The sequence below is a fragment of the Heterocephalus glaber genome, unplaced genomic scaffold (assembly GCF_053883595.1).
Source record: "Heterocephalus glaber isolate CG9 unplaced genomic scaffold, H.glaber_assembly_v1.0 deba00000122, whole genome shotgun sequence".
Lineage (NCBI taxonomy): Eukaryota > Metazoa > Chordata > Mammalia > Rodentia > Bathyergidae > Heterocephalus > Heterocephalus glaber.
The window spans coordinates 10,100,186-10,125,948 of NW_028258138.1; the positions used below are offsets into that span (position 1 = coordinate 10,100,186).

General features: G+C 47.1%; 2 protein-coding genes and 1 pseudogene across 3 annotated transcripts in view; 2 read left to right on the forward strand and 1 right to left on the reverse strand.

The window, feature by feature from the left end:
* Positions 1-5,274, forward strand: part of Tmem50b (transmembrane protein 50B) — a 55,857-nt gene extending 50,583 nt beyond the window's left edge. Inside the window, exon 6 of one of the 2 annotated variants that reach the window (XM_021256197.2) lies at positions 2,828-5,274. In XM_021256197.2, coding sequence (XP_021111856.1) covers positions 2,828-2,862 — 35 coding nt within the window. In that variant the 3' untranslated portion in view covers positions 2,863-5,274. Of the gene's footprint in view, positions 1-374; positions 648-2,827 lie in introns of those variants that run through there. The other variant, XM_021256194.2, reaches the window with a different exon arrangement.
* Ifngr2 (interferon gamma receptor 2) lies at positions 1,724-25,221 on the reverse strand. The gene is made up of 7 exons (XM_004842310.3): positions 25,020-25,221; positions 18,907-19,036; positions 12,968-13,167; positions 8,646-8,794; positions 6,511-6,670; positions 4,398-4,555; positions 1,724-2,690 (listed from the first exon to the last, which is right to left on the reverse strand). Exons 1-7 carry the CDS (start codon positions 25,090-25,092, stop codon positions 2,511-2,513), a joined length of 1,050 nt encoding a protein of 349 aa, XP_004842367.1. The 5' UTR covers positions 25,093-25,221; the 3' UTR covers positions 1,724-2,510.
* LOC101724513 (ubiquitin-ribosomal protein eS31 fusion protein pseudogene) lies at positions 6,826-7,427 on the forward strand (annotated as a pseudogene).
* Positions 25,222-25,763: the final 542 nt, after the last annotated feature.

Consider the following 25,763-nt stretch of genomic DNA (forward strand, 5'->3'; position numbering starts at 1 on the left):
TGGTATTAATTCTATTGGTTAGTCATTGTACAAAGCAGAACCAGATATTTCTTTTTCAGAAAATCCTACTAAAAAGGGAGTGCGTTGTTTATTCCAGTCACTCCTGTCCTTTCCCCCTGAGCAGCAGGCCAGCCCTACCCACTTGGATGTGTACTGACTTGGAATGACGAAGAGGCCTGTGGAACTGCTGCTCGCCGTGCTTTCCCATGATGCCCCGGGAGGTTGAGACTGGTGAAGCTTGGTGTTGGTGTCAGCCCCAATAAGGGAACAACCAGGGACAGCCTGATTCTCCCCCAAGAGTACCAGTCCACAGCACTGACCCTGGGCTTGGGCTCTGAGTTTGTTACTCATTTAGCTGCACCTTCAACCCACAGGACTACCTTTCTGGGCACAGGACATTAGACCAACTTCATCTGGAATCCACTTCAGCCTCCTCAGACTCTGGTCCCCAAAGCTGGCCTGCTGGCCCCTGATACGCTGTACCCGACTTTAAGCCTGTACTCTGTAACAGAATCAGTCTCTGCCCCTCCTGCGGGGATAACTCTCGCCTGTTCTCTTTCTGCTCTACGGTCTCCGCTTGTCTCCACAGGTTCTGTCTTGAAGGATCCAACCAACCGTGAATTAAAAATACTTGCGTCTGTACTGAACATGTGCAGAATTTTTTCTTGTCATTATTCCCCAAACAATGGAGGACAGCCTCAATTTACACAGAATTTGCATCGTATTAAGGATATAAATATGTAAGCCATGGATAACTGAAAGTGTACAAGAAGGCGTGCCTCAGTTATATACAAATATAACCCCATTTTATCTAAGGGACTTGAGTGTCTATGGGTTTTGGTACCAAAGGGAGTCTTGGACCTGCAGTAATCTCCTAAGGAGACGGAGGATGACTGTTTCACATCCTCTGTCCCCACTCAGCCCCCTCCCGTAGCCCTTCTGAGGAAGCTCCTCTGTCCTAAATGATGCCAAGAGAATCTTTACCATTCCCACTTACTAACTCTTCCTCCAAACCCATGCCAACTCGAGGTGCACCTAAGACAAGACTTGCAAGCACGGGGAAGGGGCCGTGGGGGTGGGGGGTGCTCCTCTGTTTTTGTTTGTTGCTGAGGATGGAACACAGGGCCCTGAACACGCTGGCCAGGCACTCTACCACGGGGTTCCACACCTGGCCCTGTCCTTTTCACTCCCACCTGTATGGATGGCCAACTGCACAACACCTAAAGGAAAAGTATCCAACTTCCTACCAGCAAGACTGGCCCAGCAGAGGAAGAGAAGGCGGCTTCACCACCCAGTGCTAGAAACTTCATCGACCTACAGATGACGCCTCCTCTCCCACTGTTGAGAGCAGGCCAGCAGGGCTTCTGCCCAAAGCAGGGTATCAGGCATAAGTCATCTGAACAAAAGAGCCCCCAGAGCCAGCACCATCAGGCCTCATGTGTCCAGAGGAAAACACCACAGATGAGCTCATTCTCTTCAACACAGTGTGACTCGTCACATAAACCACATGCGAGTGTCACTTCTGAAAACCCCTCATCACTCTTCAAGGGATCACATGACACATGCAGTGTTCTCGCTGAGTTCCCCAGGGCCCCATCAGCTCTACTGGGTGCTACTCAAGAAAACACAAGTTTACACAGACTAAGAAGCCAAAACTTGGCAGAAAATAGGCCAAAATACAGAAGGCAAAGTGTAGAGAAAAGACTGCACACAGACTAGTTCAAAAGTTCACTACACAGTCCTTTATTTCTTTTTTTTTTTTTGGTACTGGGGATCGAACTCAGGACCTTGCGTTTTCGAGGCAGGCGACGGAACCAATGAGCTAAATCCCCAGCCCACACGCTTCATTTCTAGCTTTTTAAAAAAACTTAAATTAGAAAAATCCTTATAAGATTAATCACGTGTGTGTGTGTGTGTGTGTGTGTGTGTGGGGGACTGAACCTAGGGCCTTGTGCATGCTAGGCAAGAGCTACATCCTCACCCCAGGGTGAATCACATTTAAGCCAGCAGGCTGGATGGGGCCTCGGCCCCTCCTTGGGACAGGCTGGGACAGGCTGGGACAACCCAGTTGTCAGAGTTGAGAAGACCTAGTCTCCTGATGGCCTGGGCCAACCAACAGTGATGCCATCACAGGTGTGCCACAGACATATTCCAGACAAGACATTTCACGCCTTTTTAGTGTTTAAAAGAAACCTGAATTTTTCTGTGATATTTCTGTAGTCATCCTAGAAACTTGTATGATTCAGAAAAGTTTGTTTTTGAGACAGGGTCTCGCTATGTAGTCCAGGCTGGCCTTGAACTCACTACGTGGCCCAGGCTGGCCTCAAACTTGCAGTGATCCTCCTGCTCCAGCCTCCTGAGTGCTGGGCTCACAGGTGTGCACCACCCTTCCCGGTGATTCAGGAAATTCTTAGAAAAAGTCCTAAGCTGTCTTCTCCCCAGACTCTGTGTGTCTCGCTTCCTTGGCAGAAGCTGGGAGTGGGTTTCTGCCTGGTCCGGCAGGATGGTTATCAGCTTCCCTGCTCAGCGTCCACCTCTGGGGTCCCCCAGCTGGACCCGTGCTTTGGTTCCATGTCTTCTCCCTCCTTCTCTGGAAAGGAAATGACGGACACAGAATCCCAGACGTCATCCTTTGGCGAACTGTCCTTGTCCAGGACCTCTAAGATGGGCTGGGCTGGGTCCTTTAAATACTAGAAAAGGTTGAAAACCAATATTGTAATTAGCCTATCAGTTTCATATACCACACCTTTACTTTTGTTGTATTTTATTTAGGTATGACTTTGTTCTGTCCACCAATGAAATAATTTTTTTGTTTGTTTCTCTGCAGTGCTGGGATTGAACCCAGGGCCTGGTGTATGCTAGATGCATGCTGTACCACTGAGCTGCAGCCTGGACCTGAAGTGGGTTCTAGTACGCGAATAACCCTTCACCCCTTATCTGTTGTTTTTTTTTTAAGAGAGGGTCTCACTATGTAGTTCAGGTTGGTCTCGAACTCACTAGCCCAGGCTGGCCTTCAACTTGAGGGGTGATCCTCCCACTTCAGCCTCCCAAGTGCTGGGACTACAGGCATGCACCATCTGCCACCCTTATTTTAGGGTGACCCCTACACGGCCTGGCTGACCTCTCATTTTAGCAATAAGTATACACTAATCCAAGGGCCAACCATGTAGAAAAAGCAAGCAGGAATACTCACTGCCCCGGTGTAGATTTGTGGATGACTAACCCTAAAGTGTCTCCAAAATGGAACTTTTCAGGCAAGGAGGAGGAGGGAAGCTGTCACTGAGGCACACAGGGCGAAAGTGGGAAAGCACTGGGCCCAGCCCCTTCCCCAGCCGTGGTTTCTGGCCTGCTCAGCCTGGGCCCGAGGTGTGAGGCGAATCGACCTCACAGCCCCGAGCTTGCCCTTTCTCTCCGCCCAGCCATCCATTCACCACGGTACCGGTACCGAGCAACCGGTGCTGGCTCTTAGGAGACCCGCAAGCTGCTCAGTACAGTGAGTGCCGAGCTGACTGGCTAAGGAGGGACACACTCGCATCCTGTGTCCTCGCGAAACCTCAGAAATCAAAGTGAAACCTGATTCATTCTTCCCATGTAACTGCAGCGACCTCTGGCAGATGGTTTTCACACTTTCCCAGGAAAGCCAACCCAAAGCTTCGGTGCTTTCAGAGCAAGCTCACTTCCCTGAGAGAGTACTTGGGCGCGTGGGTAACTCGCTGAGACCGCTGAGTGTTAATCAGGGAGTTTACAGACCCCTGTGTGCTTTCAATACAGTCCCATAGGAGGAGGGACAGGGACCAGAGCCCTTCCCAGGAGGGCCACTGCTGTGACAGCTGCGACTCATTGCTTCGTTCTAGAGATGACAAAGTCAGATTCTGTTTCTAATCCCTGTACGCCAAGTTTGCCAGGAATACTGTAAACTCTCTGGAAGCAAACACTTTTATCTGTGATGCTGAGGACCAAACCCAGGCAGGCCCTCGTGTGTGCTAGGCGAGTGCTCCACCACTCCAGCCCCGGAAGCAAATACTTCCAAATGTTCTTCCTTATTTTTTGTACCTAATTCTTTTTTTTTTAAAGTTTTTAAATTTATTTTTTATTTTTTGGTACCGGAGATTGAACTCGGGTCCTTGCGCTTGCGCAGTAGGTGTCCTGTATCTAATTCTAAACGTGTCTCAAATGCCTCCCGCAGCCTCAGAGGGCTGGGGCTGTGCAGGAAACAAGACTGTCTACGTGGCCTTGAGATGCCCAGCTCGGCTGAAACTTGCGATCCTCCTGCCTCAGCCTCCCAGAGGGCTGGGATCATAGGCATGAATCACCACAGCTGGCAACTCTGTGCCATTTTAACTAAATCTCTGTGCTCATGGCTCTGTGCCTCCTGCTCTTAGGGGTGGTGCACATACCTCTTCTATTTGTGATGGGATGCTTGGTGGAGTGTGAAACCAGTATTTAATCAGCCCTTGGTATTTTAGGACCAGGAAGAAACAGGCCCCCGTCAGCACCAGCAGCAGCGAAAAGGTTCCCATCGAGATCAGGATGATCTGCTGCAGCTTGGTGGAGGCTAAAAGATGACAAAACAGTGAACAAAATGACCATCCCACACTTGATACAAACACCCATTCATATCTCACCTGCCTGAATAGCATTCCTGCCTCGGGAGAATGGGCGGGTCCCCCTCCCTCTGCCCCACCTTCTGCTTTTTTTGTTTTTTTGAGACAGGGCCTTGCTATATAGTTCAGGCTGGCCTTGAACTCACTATGTAGCCCAGGCTGGCCTCAATCTCACAGTGGTCCTCCTGCCTCAGCCTCCCGAGCGCTGAGATCAGAGGCGTGAGCCACCATTCCTGGCTCCTAGTCTTATGATTAATTAATACAGGTTGAGGATCTTTCATGCAAAAAATCTGATCTAAAATGCTCCAAAACTGGAAACATTTTGATCATCAATATGATGCTCACAAGGGGAAAATTTCACACTTGACCTTGCTTGATGAGTCACAGTAAAAAAATCCAAGTGCTTTTAATTCTTTTTTTTTGATACTGGGGATCGAACTCGGGAACTTGCACTTGTGCAGCAGGCACTGGAACTACTCAGCTAAATCCCCAGCCCTGTAAGTGCTTTTAATTCTTTTGGGAAGATACCACAGTGATATATGCACACTCATGTTTATAGCGGCACAGTTTATAATAGCTAAATCTTGAAAACAGCCCAAATGCCTATCAATTGGTGACTGGATAAAGAAGATTTATCTTTTTTTTTTTTTATAAAATAAATGGAGCCCCACTCAGCCATAAAGAATGAGAATCTAGAGACATTTATAGCTAAATGGATGCATATTGAGCCCATCCTCTTAAATGAAATAAAATAGGACACATATGTGTAAATATCAAATAGTTTCTCTGGTGTGAAAAACTCAAAGTGTAAAGGAGGATCAAAATGTATAGCAGATAATGTGAAATAGGAAGAAAAGGTCTAAAGGGGTAGGGGGAGTGTAAGGGGTAGGGGAAAGGAAGGAAGGGAAAGGAAAAAATATGAGAAAAGGAAAAAATGGAAACAAACTCTTTGAATATAGGGAAGGGTGGAGGGGTTGAAGGGAGGGCAGGGGAAGGGGAAAAAATAAGAACCAAGAGAGATTATGTAAAGGTGCAAGATCCCAATGATGAATGTATATGAATGTATTTATACCTAAAATGTACCGATAAACTTAATGAATAAAATAAAATCCAAGTGCACTCAAAATACTGTGTAGAATTCCCTTCAGGCCATGTGTATAAGGCAGTGGTGGGGAACCTATGGGATGCATCTTATTGTGTTTTTGTTTTAAGACAAAAGATGTTATTGTATGAACTGGTTTTCTAAACTAAAACCTCTGTATTTAGGTTTAACTCGACTGTTGGGACTTCTTGATGAGTAAGTGGGTTTTGAGTTGCAGTTTGGGCATTCGTCTCTAAAAGGTTTCCTGTCACTGGTATAAGATGTATCTGAGAGATAAGTGAACTTTGGGTCCCAATCCCAAGATATCTCCTTATGTACAGGCAAATATTCTTGTTTTTGTTTTATTGTTTTTGAGATAGGGTCTCGCTATGTAGATCAGGCTGGACTTGAACTCACTATGTAGCCCAGGCTGGCCTTGAACTCATGGCAATCTTCCTGCCTCAGCCTCTGAAGAGTGCTGAGATTATAGGCATGCTGCACCACCATGTCCAATTTAAAACAAATATTTTGAAATATGGAAAGATTTGGAATCCAAAACACTCCTAGACCCAAGCATTTCAGATAAGGGATACTCAACCTGTAGCTAGTAGGTGATGGTATAATAAAACAAAGCGTGTGCCTGCTGTTTGGCAGCCTCAGATCTCAGCCCCAGCGCCTTACACCCGCAGTTAAGCACTCCCCCCGTACCTCCTTTCTGGGGCTGATCTGTCCCCACCACCTGTCAATTCATAAATATCTCCTGTTCTCACTATTTTAGGAGTATTCTTTCCCCAGCTCATAAAGGATCCAAGAAGGATGCGTTACCATCTGCCGTGGTTTCTTCGCAAAACGTGTTGCTGAAATCCCCGGGATTAATGATCTTTGGCCTTGTCCAAAACAGTCGTGCCTGGACTTGTAAACAGTACACTGTGAATGGTTTCAAGTTATTCAGCAAAATGGAGTTGCTCTTGACAGGGTCTCTAACCTATGGAACAACACCACGAGCACGCGTGAAAATCACCCAGCTAGATGGCCTCAAGCCACTTCTAGCTTTCCCTGAGTTTCCTCATTCACAGTGAACCCAACAGTCAAAGAATAACGAGATGTTGTTTTGAGAGTCCCTGCCTTGCAGTGGACACGCTTTGTCTGTGAAAACTGCTGAGCAGAGTGATCAAAAATGCTGATGGTCTTTCGGATCCGCCATCTGTGGTGGGACCGCCGCCAAGATGCAGATTTTTGTAAAAACTCTTACGGGGAAGACCATCACGCTCGAGGTTGAACCCTCAGACACTATAGAAAATGTAAAAGCCAAGATCCAGGATAAGGAAGGAATTCCTCCTGATCAGCAAAGGCTGATCTTTGCTGGTAAGCAACTGGAAGATGGAGGTACTTTGTCTGATTACAACATTCAAAAGGAGTCCACCCTTCATCTTGTGTTGAGATTCCGTGGTGGTGCTAAGAAAAGGAAGAAGAAGTCTTACACCACCCCCAAGAAGAATAAGCATAAGAGAAAGAAGGTTAAGTCGGCTGTCCTGAAATACTATAAGATGGATGAAAATGGCAAAATCAGTTGTCTTCATCGGGAGTGCCCTTCAGATGAATGCAGTGCTGGAGTTTTCATGGCAAGCCACTTTGACAGGCATTATTGTGGCAAGTGTTGTCTGACTTACTGCTTCAACAAACCAGAAGACAAGCAATTATACATGAGTTAATAAAAGACTTCAGCTAAAAAAAAAAAAAAATGCTGATGGTGGGCTGGGGATTTAGCTCAGTGGTTCTGGTGCCTGCCTCATAAGCGCAAGGTCCCGAGTTCAATCCCTGGTACCGTGAGGTCTCTGGAGCCCCAAACCCAGCATCTGGGATTTAACAAATCCCAAATTCTGGGATAAAATGTTCTCCTTCAAGATTAACATCTTGTGTTTTATGGTTAATCTGATCTAGATACTTTGAGTTAAGTCAACAGAGAAAAAATACTTTAAGAAATAATGTTCCTTTAATACCCAAACTGCTTCTAGTCTGAACTGAAACAAGCCGATTCCTTGTATAGTTTTGGTCAAAATGACCTTAGGGATTTGTCATCAGGAGATGGCTGGACTCCAACCATCCAGGGTGACCAAGCCCTTTTGACCTGGTGCCCCTCTGCCACCTTCCTGCCTGTCACACCCCTCACAAGGCCTGTTTTTCGACCCATCCGGGCAATCACAGGTCTCCATGTGCGCCAGGCCTACTCATACCTGCTGGCCCCGCTCGCTCTCTTCTTCCGGACGGCTTTCACCCGTCACATATGCGCCGCCCCCTCCAGACTGTTCAAACCATTTGTCAGTCAAACTCTGCAGAGCGTGGTTGTGGAGTCCTTGTTTTTATTGGCCATGAAAAGTGGGCACGGAAGTATCGCCATCAAAGGGAGAGGAGAGGGGAAGAAAAAGCACTCTTCTCCTGGGGCCACCCAGGTGTTTTTTGGAGCTCTGATGCTAAATAAAATGGAATGGAATTCCAAGACTATGGAGGTGTGCAAGGCTTAACTATATAAATAGTTTGAACAGACAGATCCACTAAAAACCTCCCCCAAGTGCAGAGGCAGCAAAGGCTTCCAGGGCAATGCATCAGCAATGTCTGGGTCCCAACAGCAGAACGGGGGACACGAGGGAGGGGCCCTTCAGCGCCACCTGGTGGTGGGAGTCTCAGCACAGACAGGAGAAAATGGGGTATGAGGAGGAGAATTCAAACAGGCTCAGGGCTCAGACTCTTAGAGACGCTCACTGGGAGACACTGGTCTCCTGGCCTACGTTTGTTTCCTTTCTTCTCCTGAATCAGAAACTCAAAAGAAAAGAAAATCAAAACAGGGCCGGAGGTTTAGCTCAGTGGTTCAGCCACCGGCCTCGAAAATGCAAGGTCCCAAGTTCGATCCCCGGTACCAAAAAAAAAAAAAAAATCAAAACAAAGAAGAAAAATGCTCTTGCCTGTTGGGTTCCACCTTTTTCCCAGTAATGGACGTAATAGGAAAAAGTGGCATCCCTGGGGTTTCCGGTGTCAAAGGGTGCAGAAAACGTGACGATGAGGGAGCCTCCTCCTGGGGTGACCACGATGTTCTCTGGGGGCCCGATGGTGGCTGAAATAGGAGCACAAACGAAAGCCACATGTAACACACAGACACACACACACACGTGCGTGTACTGTGCAGATCTGTGTGTGTGTATGTCACACAGTGCACACACAGGCGTTTGTGTTTGTAGGAGCTGAGGTTGCACTAGATGCATAAGACTCGTAGAGGCTGCTCGGCACCAGAGTCACTTGGAAGCCAAGCTCCAAGGGGAAGGTGAGGTCCCCACAGCACTGCACTTGGTGGCCCAGGGCAGGGCAATTTGGCCCCTGGGGACAGCTCAGTCCAGGCAGGTGAGATCACAGGACCCTCCCTGGCTGAGAGGCACTCAGAGCCAGAGTGTCTCTTGTAACAACTCCACATAAGTTGTTTTCTGCCCAGGTACAAGAACCACTGCACTCAGCAAATCTCGAAGGCATGGCTTCCCACCAAGTCTTTAAGATTGTCCTAGGCAAGACACCGTCTCCCCATTAGGGGTCGTTTGACCACACGTAATGCTGCCAGTATCAAGGTGGCCATGACACCTTTATGGTAGCCAGGTTCTCAGAGGGAAACAGAACTGGAGGGTTAAGCAAAGGTCAGATTTTCTTGGAGAAGGGGAAAATGTTAGTTAGCCCTCACCTATAATACAGTTCCAATGGAAGTGAGCAAAAGTGGTATTTACTAACTTTATTTATTTTGAGACAAAGTTGCATTATGTTGCCCAGGATGCTCTTGAACTCCCGGGCTCAAGTGATCTTCCTGCCTCATCCTCCCGAGCAGCTGGGACTACAGGTGTGTCCCATCACACCTGGCTTATATTTACTATTTTAAGAATGTTTGTCTCCTAGCTTTTTTTTTTTTTTTTTGGTACTGGGGATTGAACTTGGGACCTTGTGCTTGCAAGGCAGGCGGTGGAACCATTGAGCTAAATCCCCAGCCCCTCTCCTAGCTTTTTATAACACTAAGATTGAACATGATAATGAAATGATTGAAATGTTACCACTGTGAATCTATTTGTTACAGCTTTTCATAGAATTCACAGGACAGCTAAGCACTGTAACTGATGACATGCTATAAATGAAAGGCAGTAGTATTTATCAAGCAAGCATGTAATGAGCCAATTAACTCAAGGAACTCAGATCAAAGTACAGGTTACAGAGCCGGGTGTGGTAGCACACATCTGTAATCCCAGCACTCGGGGAGGCTGAGGAAGGAGGAGTGCCTCAAGTTGGAGGCCAGCTTCGGCTACACAGTGAATTCAAGAGCAGACTGGGCTATGCAGAAAGACCCTGTCTCAAAAAACCCCAAACTAGGGCCAGGGATTTAGTTCAGTGGTTCTGCTGCCTGCCTCACAAACACAAGGACCCGAGTTTGATCCCTGGTACCAAAAACAAAAAACAAAAAAACCCCAAAACCCCAAACCAACCAAACAAACAAAGTACAGGTTGTTTCCTTCAAGTCCCACGAGCACATCTTACATAAGGAGAGAGTCCCATCACTGAACAGCTAGCTGTTCACACCAGTGGGGCTGGGTTTCCTCTCCCACTTCCATCCTCCGCCCTGGGTGCTCCAGCTTGGCGAGGAGGAGGGTTAGGCATGTGCTTGCCTTTGTGCAGCAGTAACTGGTCCCTGCAGAGTCTGCAGCTGTGCCTCTGACCTCACGAGCGGCAGTGGAGGAGCCAGGTCCAGATGAGGCCGAGGGGCAGAGTCGGCCCAGCCTGGCCTACTGCCAGCCAGCGCGAGGCTCGAGGCCTGGCTGCTAGAGACAGAGCTCTTTCTCTGCAGCTGCTCACAGACATTCTCCAGCTTCCTTTGGCACTTCGAGGTGGGTAGAGCATGGAAAAGTGGCTGCTTCAGGGCCACCACCAGCAGCCGACTTCCTGCTTCCCGGGAAGTGCTCTAGGGAGTGGCCGTGGCTGACAGCCATGACTCATCACTTGTGGATGAAGGGACAAGGTTCACTGGCCTGCCCTTCTGAAGACCAAGTCTGGATCTGATCTACCTGATAAGCCTCACCCCTGGAGAAGGCACAGTCTGCCGCCCAGGGAGGCCACACTGGGTTTCGACCACAGCAGTTTCTGGGCACAGCAGATGTTGCTGTGAGTTCAAACAGAAACCATGCAGGTGCCCTATAAAGTCACTCCCACTTCACAGAGGAGGGAACCAAAGGCCAGACTGATGTTCCCTGCCCAGAGTCACACAGCCAGTAAATGACTGCACTGGAAATACGAACCCAGGTGTATGAGACATCAAAGCCTGCCCTCCAACCACTATCCCATTCCTCCACTTAGTAACCTCACATGGGTTCTGGTTCTAACTCCACGAAAAGTGACTAAAAGCCAGGCCTGGTGGTGCACACCTGTAATCCCAGGACTCTGGGAGGCTGAGGCAGGAGGATCGAAAATTCAAGCCCAGCCTGGGCAATTTAGTGAGACCTTGTCTCAAAGTAAGAAAAAAGGGCTGAGGATGTAGCTTAGTGTGAAGGCCCTGGCTTCAATCCCCAGTGTTGCAAAAGAAAAAAAAGTGACCAAGACAGTCTGGGATTTGAGAACACTTCTGCTTTAAACTTTAAAATTAGGGCAGAGAATGACAACCAAGAACAGCACTGAGCACCTTAGGGTGGGAGGTCAGGGAGCAGCAGCTGGCTGAGCCAGGACCATGGGTCTCCCTTCTATCACTATTGCTTATCCCCTGGGCAGTGGCAGTAACTAGCATTTTTAAAAATTCCTAATTCCCACTGAGGTGATACTTCACAGATAAAATGTAGTCTGGTTTTGTACTCAAGGACAAATGACCACCCATAGTAGACGACCATTGCTGGATGTGGTGGTGCACAGGCACCTATAATCCCAGCACTCAGGAGGCTGAGGCAGGAGGAGAGCCACGAGTTCAAGGCCAGCCTGAACTACAGCATGAGACCTGGTCTCAGAACAAACAAAAAACAAACACAGTAGATGACCACCCAGCAGGGGCTTTTTCCCTGTCTTCTGTTTCTACCACTGAGATCACTTAGCACAAACCAGTGTTTATTGTTGCTGCGTTACTTTTTACTACAGAAAATGTCAAACATATGGAAAGGAGACACGATCATAATAAAACCTCATCATACAACTTAGCTGATTATCAACTTGTAGCCTACTTTCTTTCTTTTTGGTACCGGGGATCAAACTCAGGACCTTGTGCTTTCGAGGCAGGCAGCAGTGGCACCACTGAGGTAAATCCCCGGTCCCCTTCTTTCTTTCTTTTATGCCCATATATTTTGCTCTTGCTCTTCTTACTCTTGGGATTATTTTGAGTGAATCTCAGACATTCCATCATTTCATCTGTAAATACTTCAGTATGTACCTTTAAAATATGAATTGCTTTTTCCCAACTTTTTGTTGTGTTAAGTACACAATACATTATTGTCCTAACCACCCATTAGGTTACTATCCTAAGCATCCTTTGCCTCTCCCCTTTAAAATTCAAATACCATTATAATACCTAAAAGAAACAAACAAAAACTGCTCAATATCTCTTCAAATATCTAGACAGCATTCACATTTCCTCCATGTCTTATACTTCTCTTAGTGTGTCTAAATCAGGATCCAAGTAAGCTTCACACTTTCGGTAAAAAGACCAGGCATTGAGGGAACGAATACCTGGGAACACACTAATTAATTTGATCACTCAATAGATATTTACTGAATCTCTACCCCATGTCAGACACTGTTGAAGGCTGAATAAAAGTCTTCTGCAGCATAAAATCATTGTGCGGGCTCGGAGAGGGTGATCAGTGAGCCAGTATGCTAACATCCCATCTAGCACAAAGGCTGGCAAACTTTTCCAGTCCAGGCCCAGGTGAGATGGGTGTAGCCCGGGAGTCTAACTCAGTGGTAAAGTGCTGGTCTAGAATTTGCAAGGCCCTGGGTTCCATCCCCAGAACAACAACAACAACAAAGGACATAATTGTGTTTCGATAAAACTTTATTTACAAAAACAGGTAGTGGGCCAAATTTCATCCCTAATCTGGTAAATTATGCTCCATTAGCATCAGCCTGTAGGATCAGTGCATGAGTCTGACTAACCTACTCATTTCTCTGCTGGTTACTTAGGGTGAGGGACAGGACTGTGGTTCAGGAGGCCAATACCGCTCATTGAAGAGATAAGTAAAGAAAGCCTAGAAATTGTAAATAAGGTCTTACACCCATGTTTTCTTACCATTTCGAAAGTGTTGAAACCAAGGCACTGCTGCCCAGGCAGATTTCTGCTGTCCCAGCTCTGCTCGCACTCGCAGAGAGACATTGAAGTCCTTCGGGAAGCCCTCGGAGAGGGTGGCTGTGGCGAACTTACACTCCGTGGCTGAGATCTGTGTACAGTTCACCTCCGGGGACTCGAAGTCGCTCCAGTTACTGCCAGTGCTGGGAAGGAAAACACAATTTCAATTCACAGAATTCTCTTCTTCCGGTATGTGTCCCCAGTTCTCGGCCTTTTGGCAAAGATCAAGTGTAAAAAGACCTGGCAAGAGCAAGACTGAGTTCGATTCCGGGTACCAGGGGGAAAACAACAACAAAACACACCTTTATTGAGAACTAACTGATATACCACATAAATCACCTTGTAAAAAATAAACAGTTCAGCGGGTTTAGGACATGCACAAGGTTACGCAACCATGACCAATTTTAGGATATTTTCACCACTCCATAAAGGCAACCACTAATCTACTTTCTGTCTCAATAAATTTCTCTATTCGCCACGGAATCATATACTAAGGTGGAATCAGATATGACTGGTGTTTTGTGACTGGTGCTTTTCACTGATTCCTTGTGACAAGGGCCACTCATCTTGTAGCGTATATCACATCTTCATTCCTTTTTTTGGCCAAATAATATTCCACTGCATGGACAGATCACAATTTATTTATATGTTTATCACTTGGTAGACATAGGTGTTTCCATCTTCTGCCTATTATGACTACAGAAGTTTTTGGGTGTCTAAGTGTTTTCAGTTCTCTGGAGCACATATCTGGGCATGGAGCTGCTGGGTCATATGGTAACTGTTTACTTTTTGAGGACTTGCCAGACTATTTTCCAGAGTGCTTACGACATTTTAGATTCCCTTTGTCTATTTTTTATATTCAGTTATATGTCTTTTAGTTGTTGAGTTGTAAGAGTTCTTTACAAACTCTGTATCAAGGCCCGTATCAGATACACGATTTACAAATATTTCCTCCCATTCTGTCTCACAATTGATCTGAATGGCTCCAACTCAGTCTTGGTAGCCTGTCTTAGGAATGATGCTTTGTGATTTCCACTCGTACTTTCTGCTACTATGGACCTTGATTTTGTCACAGAGGGCTTGCCTCGCCCATTTGAAAACCCTGTGGAATGCATGGCCACACATCCCGTGACAGTGCATTTATTTCCCAGAGTCCTGGTGCCACATCCCCACATCTGCCTCTGGCCCTCAGCTCTAGGGGCTGCGTGGCTGGGGCTGCAACTCTGGCCTAGAAAGCCACAGATCCCTCTCTGTCCCCGCAGGCCACCAGACTTTACACTCACACATGCTCCTAAGTACACGTCTGACCCTGTCTGATGTGTATCTCCTCTCCAAGCTCAAGCTGTAAGTTGAAAGCTGGTTCTAGATGCGTGGCCGGGGCTTCTGCACAAGCTGCCTGACACACACAAGCGCAGCAGCCAGCCCTGGGGCCCAGGCCCTAAGGGGGGGCCTCAAAGTACAGGCTCTTCCTCCTAGGTGTGCAGGAGCGTGTGTGCGCGCGCACGTATATGTGTGTGGGGGTGTGTGTGCTCCGGAGTGGGTAAGTAATTTATTTTCCAAGCTATAGAGATATTTAAAGCCTCTCTAACTGCCTCTCTGCCAATCCCAGCTGCTAAACTTAGATAAAAGGCTCCTACATCTCCAAGGCTCATTCCAGATTCGCCAGGAATTAACCACTCATCATCTGCTTTCTGTCCTTTCCTCCAAACCTGCCTCTCTCTTAGAACTACTTTTTTTCTTCTTCTCCCTCTTCCTCCTCAGCCCCTCCTTTGCATACGTGTGTGTGTGTGTGTGTGTGTGTGTGTGTGTGTGTGTACTGGAGATTGAACTCAAGGCCTCTGCACTGAGTGGCATCTTTAGCCTCTTTTTATTTTTATGTTTTTTTTCTTTTTATGTTTTAAATTTTGAGACAGGGTCCCACTAAGTCACTGAGTTCCCCAATGGCTCACACTTGTGGTCCTCCTGCATTCCTGGTCCTTTCCTCATCTGCAAAAGCTTTATTTTCTTCATTTTCCCCCTTCAATACCCTTTCCCCTCACCCTTCTCCCTGCTCCCCATCCCTCTATCTCTTGCTCCTGCATTCCTCTGAAAAAGCTCTCCCTACTTTCTCTTTAGCTAGCTTCTGTTTTGCTCAGAACTACTTTTTAAAAATCTTTGTCAGAAAAGAGGTTGAAAGGGGAACAAGTCATCCGAATTTATTTTTTTATTTTTTTATTTTTTGGTACCGGGGATCCTTGCGCTTGCGCAACAGGCCGTGAAACCACTGAGCTAAATCCCCGGCCCAAGCCATCTGAATTTAAATGAGAGCTGACACACAGAAATCAGCAGTTTGAGGGAAGCAAGCACCGGAAAGGGAGCTGGTTCCCCAAAATAGGGTGATGTCGACTTCACTTAAATGAATAACGGACAGAGCACAGGCTCCGGGACAGGGCACCCGCATCACCAGCAGTACCTATCAGTCTAAGGTTATTTACTCAGAAAGCCATCCGGGCTTCTTGCAATGAACCATTTTGGATTTCTTCCATTCCAGATTCTGAACCCAGGGCCTCCCTCATACTATGGATGTCCTCTACCAACTTAGAAAAAATAAATTTTCAAGCAATCCTCATTGTGAGGGGCATAGGGTTAGTGTTCAAGGCTTGGAATCCAGAGCCAGATCATGTGGGTTCAAATGCTGGTTATCCAATGTCTGTTTCTCACTCTACTTCTCTATGTAAGACAAAGGTGAACTTTAGTATCTGCCTCCCAGAATTATCAGAAAGACTGAGTGGGTGGACATCAGGAAAGAACCTGGACCAGTGCCCAGTGTCCAGTAAGCCACCAAGTAAATACTTGTCAAACAAACAGAATCCTACTTCTATCTGTGGGACAGACTTTGAGTCAGTACTCCTTAAGTCAACAACTATCCACTCTCGTCCTTCTTTGGTACACTGAGATGTTCCTTCCTTGCTGGGCCTCCTCTGGCCTAATTTAGGGCTGAGAACCAGAAGTGTCTGTGGTGGGAACAGGAAGTGCTGCTGGAGGACTTCCTTCTGTGAGGGACTCAGTTCAGGCTCAGGGACTGCTATGCCTGTGCGTTTTTTTTTTTGACCCAAGTTCCCATGTGGTGAGGCTCTGCAGGGTCTTGCTGTTCTGTGTCTACATCCTTTAGAGTCCTCTCCAGCAGCACCTTGAGCCCTCCTCCAAGGCAGGAAGAGCAAGGCAGAACCCACCTTTTCCCCACGCTCTGAGAGACATCATCACCCAGAGCTGCATGAGCTTCAGTCCAGGCCCTGCTCACTGATGCCCCAGGAGCGGGCACCTGTGTGACACCAGAGCTCTGTCCAGCCTCTCTTAGGCCACTTGGAAAATGTTAACTACACCTGTCACCTTGACCAGCAATCCCTCTTCTAGAAACATGTGGAAACAATGCAAGATGATTCATGTATGAGGATCTAGGACAGTCACCAGCTGTCAACTATCTACACGCAGGAGTGGAGAGGTTCAACACATCATGTGCAGCAAGTACTTCATATCGTCCAACATGAAATAAAGACGTTTATACCAATGACCATGTGAAAAATCTCAGCATTTTGAGATGTGGTTAAAAAAAAAAGCAGAGCCTCCAAATAGAACCTCAGCGTTGTGCTGTTTTTACACACACACACACACACACACACTTTCAAACAAGGCATGCATTATGCATTTAAGGGAAAAAAAGATCTAGAGAGAAAAATACTAAAATGAGAATATTGATGATTCTTGGAGTGTAGAACAATCAATTTTAATTTTACCTTTTCTTTCTACTTTTCCGGGGTTTCAGATCTTTTTAAACAAACATGTTCTGCTATTGAAATCAGAAAAAAAATAGAAAAAATGTTTTTGGAAGACAGGGCAGGGCAGGCCTGAGCCTTACTGGCAGCGGTCCAGAATGGGCTGTGACCTGAAAGGACCTACTGCCTACCTATCTGAATCTTCAAGAGTAAACAGAAATTGAGAGGGTTTTTGTTTGTTTGTTTTGTTTTGGTAAGCAAAATTTCCAGATTTCTTAATATTGGTAACTAGTTGGAAAAAAATAAGAAACAGGATGAAAGGTTTAAGTCCCATCAGCCTCAAAATTAATAAAAAGTCCCAAACATGTAAACACATCTAAAGCAAAACTAAAGCAAGCCCCTCTTCCATTATTTTATTTACAGTTGAAAAAATCAGTCTGTTTTGGTTTTTAGTGAGCCCTCCACTCCCCCTCTACTTTTTCTTTTTTTCTCTTTTTCCCACCTCTACTCATGAGAAAATATCTACAAAATGCTTTCCAAAAGCAAACCAAAGTGAAACAAGTTCGTCTATGATATGAAACTGTCACAGGCCTTAAAAAAAAATTCAACATCAGGTACAGTGGCCAGGACTCTAATCCCAGGATAGTGGGGAGGCTGACACAGGGAGATTCAAATTTTCAGCCTAGCCTGACAACACAGGGAGATCTGTCTCAAAAAAAAATCAATAAAGTTATTATTATTATTATTGTTATCTTTGGTACTGGGGATCGAACTCAGGACTGTGTGCTTGCGCGGCAGGCGCCGGAACCACTGAGCTAAATCCCCGGCTCTATTATTATTATTATTATTATATTGGTGCCTCTAGTCAATTCACACATGTGCTTCCCTGTTCAAGGCTAAGGAATGTTAATAAATCAGCTGTGACTTTCTCCTACTAAAAACACCTTGCCCAGCTCTAGGAGATTCATTTACTGACTCCCAAAAGTGGATCCAATTTCAAGGGCGCGTGACCACAGGGAGCCACTCTTGAAATGTGCTCGGTTCGGTGCCCTGTGGTTGTCATCTTGAAATTCTTAATACTTTCTTTCTTCTTTTTGTATGGGGGATTGAACTCAGGACCCTGCGCTTTCGAGGCAGGCACGGTGCCATTGAGCTACGTTCCCGGCCCCATAGTTGGAACTTCTACCAGATGACATATTATTATTATTGTCTTTTTTTAGTGGTTGCCTAACAGGATTGCTAAAATTTTCCATTTCCCTGCTGATTAATATGAATATGTATTTTCACCTATAGCTTTGTGAACATAGTATTGCTTTGGGTTTTTTGGTGGGAGCAGGGTTGGATTATCTACTCAGGGTAAAAGTAATATGGACACTTCTGTGATTCTTTAAATGTATAAATAATAAGTGTAGAATTACTTTCCAAAAGGGCTACATTAATTAATCCTTGAAGCAGCCTGTAAGCATATATCCATCCACCACATTGCCACACACACTGAGCATTACCATTTCTGTACATTTTATGTAAATATAAAATGACTTAGCCAATAGTTTTACCCTAGTCTTCAATTAAAGTAATAACTGAGAACTGAGATTTTGCCTGTGTTCTTTTCCTATATGCTCATTGCAAATCAAGTGATAAACTATGAAAAAGACTGAAAGGAGGCAGGGTAGGTGGGGTGCAACAGTATGTTATTCAGAACAGAAAACCAGTTGAGAAACTGAGAATTCATTGTAATTAACTGACTAAATTCCCAATCAAGCTAAATTTGGCCTGTGAGGTTAGATGTAGGAGAATTTTAAGCCTGAAGATGAAGACTGAAAGCTGCCCCTTTCCTTCCAGGACGGGAAGTCAACCCTGACCCGAAACCAGTGAAAGTCTAAAGTCTAAACTTTCATCAAAGCAAGACGTCACGTGGCCAGACAGCAGGGTTCTCTGGCAGCTCCTGGTGTTTAAGCGTCTGGGTGAATGGCAGGTTGTGAAATCTCTGTCCTCGGAGATTTTAAAAGTACAAGAGAAACACCTCTTCCTGCAGATTTCATGACAATCCCACAAGGGGTAACCGCCTCTAGGATTTGGGACGACTCCCCCACAACACTTAGCAAGGATGTCACAAAAACATCTGCTTACTATTTAAACTGCACCCGGTAGGTCACTGGAACTGTGTCATTGCCTGGGGAGGAAGGTTCCCATCTCAGAATCTGCTCAGCATTGTACAGGTGAATCTTCGGGTTCCGTGGAGCAGCCAGCTGGGAAGAGTCTTGAAAGGCATAGAAAAAAAGAGTGGGGGGAGAAAAAGAAGGAGGAACAAATGAGAAAAATCAATGATAAAAACATTGCCATTGTTAAATGCACTCTGTCAAAGCCAAGCGCACAGCACGATTTCCGTCCAGGAACAGAAAGGGCATTCGTTACCTGTCCTCCCCAGGCACCTGTTCCCTCCCCACCCGTGGCTTCAAGGGTGGCACCGCTGACATTTGGGGGGGCTGGGGGGAGGAGAGGCACTGGAGAGGCCACCTCTCCAGTCTGGCTTGTAAGTGCACTTGACTCGGGTGTCTGAGCCTCAGTTTCTTCTTTAGGAATAAGGGATCAATAATAGTGCACTCCATAGAGATGGGGTAAAGTTTTCTTCTTCCCCTTCCCCTTCCCCTTCCCCTTCTCCTCCCCTCCCCTTCCCTCCTTTTCTGCCCTCTCCCCCTTCCCTCCCATCTCCCTTTCTCTTCTTCTTCTTTTGTTTTTTTGTTTTGCTCAGGCAGGGTCTCACTATGTAGCTCAGGGTTGCCTTAAACTCACTGTGCAGCCCAGGCTGTCTTTGAACTCACAGTGATTCTCCTGCCTCAGCCTCCGCAGGGCTGGGATTACTGGCATGCATCACCATGCCAGGCTTTTTAAAAAAATTAGTTATGTGTTTTCGATATGTAATAATTATTCATCTTGGGGATGGGTGAAGATTAAAGTGGTGAGTTTGTGACATGCATTAACCTGAGTTTGGGTACCAAGCTTGGTAAACATAGGGACACAAACACCTCGAATCAAATAGGAAAAGCTCAAAGGCACATGGGAGGGCAAGAGGTGTCTTCTGTGCTTCAGCAGAGTCACTTTATTCCTCAACCCTAACCCTAACCCTAACCCTGCATCAACATCAAGATAAAATGCAGACTTGTAAGTCCCACCCCAGATGAGGAAATTTGCATTTTTTTCAACAAGTTGCTCAGTGATTCTCTTTCTTCTTCTTTTTGATTTTGTTTTTGCGATTAGAGACAGAGACTTGCTGTGTAATTCAGGCTGTCCTTGAACTCCGTAGCTCAGGCTTGCCTGGAACTTGTAGCAATCCTCCTGTCTCAGCCTCCTGAGTGCTGGGATTACAAGCATGTGCCACCATGCCCAGCCCAGCTGACTCTCCTACACACCAAAGTTTGTGAGCCATAAACAATGAAATTGTAACAGAATCCTCCTCTTTGGGGTGACATGGAAAAAAACCCCTCAAGCTCCAGCTCCAAGGTCACCACACAGATACTGCAGGACTGAGAGCCTAGGAACCTTTACTCCAGTGCAAAATCAAGATAACCATAGCACTTTCTCTGACTGAAAGGTTAACAAGAAATGCTCAGAAGGCAGAACAACACACTGTCCCCGAATTCTAAGCAGGAAATTCAAACCACACATTTTCAGTTAAGTACATCCAGCCCGAGTACAGTACTGCTTCTCTGCCGCTAGTTTATTCCACTTCTCGAGGTGGTTGTGTTCTTTGGGTTGTGGTTCCTTCCTGCAACAATGCTGGGCGGAGTCCTTCTTGTGCCCCTATCTTTCTGGGTCTCTCTCTTCTGTCTCCTTCTTGACTATCAAGGATCCTTGTCATGACACTGGGCCCATGTGGCCCAACAATCCAGGACCATCTCCCCATTTCAGGAGCTTGAACTTAATCACATCTGCAGCGTCCCCGTGGTCAGGTCAGACATTCACAGAGCCCAGGGACTGCGTGTGGACATCTTAGAGCCCAGAGGGCCCACCACCGGTCCTGCAGCATCTCCCATCCTTTGCAGAGGAGCCAGCAGGAACATTCTGCCCTCTCTCTCTGGACACCCAGCTCCCCAGCCTAAACATTCAGCTGAGCAAGAAACCACCAGGGTACCCAGGGCTAACCTGGGGCTCTGGTCACAAGACCCTGTTGAGTCCCATGCCGAGCCTCAATTTCCTCACAAATAATGAAACAATACTCCCTCTCACAGAATTGTGAGGGGCACATGAGGAACCATATATGAAAGTGAATCAGATCCTGCTCTTTAAGTCTCATTTCTGAGATAGGACAATTTCAGGGTTTCCTGATTCTCCACGAAGGAACAGCTGCTTCTACAGGTGCCAAGTAGTTCCTGAGACCCTGCTTGCTGCGGCCACCCAGAGGCCGCCCCATGTTGGGCACAGAATTCAATGGTTCTAAACTGTCACAGGCAGAATAGTGCACCCTCCTCCCACTCCCAGAAATCTGTGTCCTATAAATAAGCTAGGCATAGGGAAATTACAGTTGCAGAGAAAACTTAGGGTCCTAATCAGATGACCTTAAAATAAGGAGATTATTCTGGAATAACTGGGTGGCTCCAATATAACCACCAGCGTGTATCTTTCGAAAAGCTGGCAAAGATAAGGAAACATCCTTCTATCTGGAGCCCAAGTGACTTTGGCCCCATGAAACTCATATTAGACTTCTGACCTCCAGAACTGTAAGATAATAAGTCTATGTTGTTTTAACCACTAAATTGGTGGCCGCTTGTATCAGTAACACTAATATAGTCCCCATAGGTGGGCACCAGGGTGACCCATAAAGCTCAGGAAGGTATACAAAGCTCCACTCCATGTTCTGTCTCCATAGTCTCGGGGGCAGCAGTTCCTAAACCATTAACGATAAGAGAGATAAGTGAGGTATGACCTGTGTGACTTATGTCCTGTGCACCTCATAGCCACACAGCCTTCCTACCCTGTTGTGAGGAACTGTTGAGGACCAGCCATGATATGTGTAGCTTGGTGGGGGCCAGGCTACAGGCCCTGCAGCTCCAAGGCCAGTTTGACTTGCTTTAGGAACAGGGAAATACATGGAAGGCTGCATGTTTCCAGCTGTGTGGGGAAAGCTCATAATGACAGAGCTCCTAAGGCAAGATAACATCTGCTGAGGGCAATGCAAAAAACAAAAATGCAGGACTCCAGGTATGGGGAAGGACTTGATCCTCATTAACTTGTCCCCTCTGTGAGGATTAACTTGTTCCTTATTTTTTGTGGTCCCATTCTTACTGTAGTCACTGTTCCAGGAAAAGTACATTACCCCTGCCCTGGTACTTCTTGCTGGCTAGTAAGAGTGGATCAACTGTGGAGATCATTGAGTCTGTCCATTAGAGGCAGGCTCCTCCAGGTCACCCTTGCACCTTGAATATTGTCTCTGTTTCTTTTTATTCCCCATTGTCCCCCCTACAGGTATCCAAGGGTCTGATCAGGCCCTGGCACTACCCCAACCCAGCACCCTGATCTACCCTAGATCCAGATGTTTTGGACTTTATATGTATTTAAGAATAGGGTAGGGCTGGGGATTTAGCTCAGTGGCGCCGCACCTGTCTTCCAAGTGCAAGGTCCTGAGTTTGATCCCTGGTACAAAAAAAAAAAAAAGAATAGGCTATCCAGGGTCTGAACAGCATAGTTTGGTTAACACATTACACAGATATAATAAAATACAATTAATATTAAATCAATCTTTTTATTTTGTTATTATTTTTTTGTACCAGGTATCCAAACCACTACCTTCACATTAAGCTACATCCCCATGCCTTTTTGTTTTTTATTTTGAGGCAAGTTGTTGCTAAGTCACTAAGTTGCCCAGGCTAGGCTTAAACTTGCAATATGTCCTGCCTCACCCTCCCAGAATGCTGGGGTTACAGGCATGCACCACCATGCCTGGCCAATCATTTAATATTGACAACCCAAGACCAACCCATCAGGATCTTTCTGTGCAGGCAGCATTATGATGCACATCAATGATAAATGAGAAGAAAAGACTCCCCATTTCTCAGCCACAGCCAGGAAGCCGCTGTCTTCAGTAACTACTGGACATCAAGTTATTTACGTAGATCATCTGTTCTTTCCATAAACATTGGTTTTGTTTTCTTGGGAGTAAAATGGGGAGATTACCTACTTCAAAAGAATAGTTGAGAAAACAGAGATATATACAAAGTGCTTAGCACCCTCTCTTAAGAATGGTAGCTAACATTATCATTTATACAGTTAGCCAGAAACATTCCAGCTATGTGACAGTTTCAATTGCTGAGATTATGGACAAACAAGAGACTTCCTGATGTTTTTATGTTTTTATGTTGTTGGGTATTTATTGTCTTTGCCAGTGGTTGAAAGTTTGGATGTTCAAGTTTGCAAAGAAAGGAAATAAAATTCTTCAACACAAGTACATATACAATCCACTGGAAAATGACATAGCAGCTACCACTTGACAAACAGAAAACTTAATTCTTCAACACTCCACTCATTAAGTTAATAAGTAGCCACTCGACTTACTGTATTTTCATGCTGTTGGTTACGTTTTCTATCTAGAGCAAATGGCTACCACTTAAATATGTTACAAGTATCTCAGGTCCAATATTTTATATATACTATCCTTGAAAGAACTCTAAGGGTAGACATTATAAATCTTCCTTTCCAAAACTGTTTTTAATACTTTTTCCCTCCCTTCAACCAGAACAGCAATCACACGGATTACTGAAGGATAACTGTAAATTACAGAACAATGTGAAAACTTTTTCCAATACCTGTTTGCCATACAATCATTGTTGATATTTTCACTTTGTGTTTTAACTAAAATAATTTCACTTAACGATATCTCAGGATTTAAAAAAACCTTTCTTATGAAAAATTTCAAATCGTTTATTCTTTTTTTTTTTTTTTGGTACCGGGGATCGAACTTGGGACCTTGTACTTTTGAGGCAGGGGCTGGAACCACTGAGCTAAATCTCCGGTTCAAATCGTTTATTCTTAAGAGATTTGTACAAAGGATCATCCAAGAGTATGAACCACAGACACATACTTCTGTGGAACACAACGAAAGTCAATCATTAGAAAGATGGACATGCACCCGGGGTCGGGAGAAACTACCCTCTTCCGAATGTGAGTTACAAACAGTTCCCATGAAAAAATAACTATTTAACCAAGACGCAGTCCTATGGATGGCACCCCTCTAAGGAGAGAGGAGACTTACAGGCTTGTCCAAGGGATGCTGACAGGACCCAGCCCCAAGCCTTCAAATGGAGGAACTTTTACATTCCTGCGGCTATTTAAGTGCAATGCAACCTTGGTATTATCTCTACACAGGGAAAACCCCAGCAAAACACATACACGTGTACAAAGAGAAGGTTCTTTGTCACTCAAGTCTTTTTCTTTTCCTGTAGTTTTGAGGTTTAGCTCCTAAGTATCATCAATTAGTGTCAGAGATGAGGCGTCTGAGCCCAGGTAAGGGGCTGTCTGGGGGGCGGAGCTGGGATTACAAGGCTGGGTCCGCCGAACCCGAACCCGCTACCCCCACCCAAGGCGCAGGGCACTTCTGTCAGCACTGTGTGAGATCCCGGGAACTGTGGGTTTCGCCCCCAGGCTAAAGTAAGAACTGGGTCCCGGGCACATCCTCAAGACCGAGGTCCTGACTCCGGGCGGAGAGGACCAGGCTTCCAGCTCAGGCCCCGGGGAGCCACTCCACACAGGTCAAGTTCACTGCAGCCAGGGAGCGAAGTCTGCGGTCGCCCGAACCAGCCCTGGCCCGAGCCCCGGATTCTGATCATCCTTTGTTAATACTGAGAAATCTGGTGCACTCAGTTCCCGGATCGACAGTTCTGGGGCGAAGGAGGACGTGCGGCAGCGCGTGCCGGGGCCGTGTGACTGTCGCCTTTCTGGGAAGAGTCCCAGGGGTCAGGGCGCGGGGAGGGGAGACGTGTGAGCCTGGCTCCCTCCCAGGACTCGGCCGGGATTCCCCGCCTCCACGCCCCAGCCCCGCCAGCTCCCGCGGGCTCCTCCTGAACCCGGCGCCCCGGGGACGCTCCCGATCGGGACACCCGGGGGCCCCAGCGACCGTGGAACCCTGAGGACCCCACCCTATCGGGGCACCGAGCAGAACCCCGGGAACGCTGCGCACCCCACCCCGGCAACCTGGGGACCCCCGCCCTCTGCAGCGGGGCTCTGCGGAGGCCTTGGGGGTCCGGGCTTACCGGATGGGGTCGCAGCGGTTCCGAGGCAGCAGAGCGACAGCAAAAGCCACAGCCCCGGGGCCGGGGGCCGCATGGCCCAGGGCGACAGGGACTCGGCGGCAGCGGCGCAGGCTGCGGCCCGGCCCCGGCGTGGGGTCCGCCGAGCCGCTCACGTCGCGGCCCGCGCGGCCATTGGCAAGCGGGGGCGCACCGGGCTCGCCTCTTCCCGAGCGTCCTGGGAGCCGGGGAGCCCCGTTCGGCCCCGCCCCGCCCCTCGCCGCGCCCCGCCCCTCGCCGCGCCCCGCCCGAACGCGGGACTTTCCGGGTCCCCTGGGGGCAGAGCCGGGTGGGTCCGCGCTGGCTGCTGCAGGTCCAAACAGCACAGCCCGGCCGGGCCTCTGCAGCCTGCACAGTGGGGACCCCACCCCGAGCGCGGTGCTGGCCGGCCTGGGCCTGGCACAGAGCAGAGGAGCGGAGGGGATCCCCCTACACCAACGGGTCCCCACCTCGAAGTCGGGCAGCTAGGGCTCCTTCGGGAAAGACCCCTTCGAAACCGAAGAGCCGGGATCCCTGGAGCCCCAGTCTGTGTCACCAACTACAGATGCCCGGATGTCATGATTTGAGGATTTGCTCCTTTAAAGTTTGGCTGTCTTTACGGCCTCAAAAGTACACATTAAGCTTTTAACCCCCTTTTTTTTTCCTGGTACCGGGGATCGAACTCAGAACCTTGCGCTGTGAGACAGGCGCGGCGCCGCTGAGCTACCC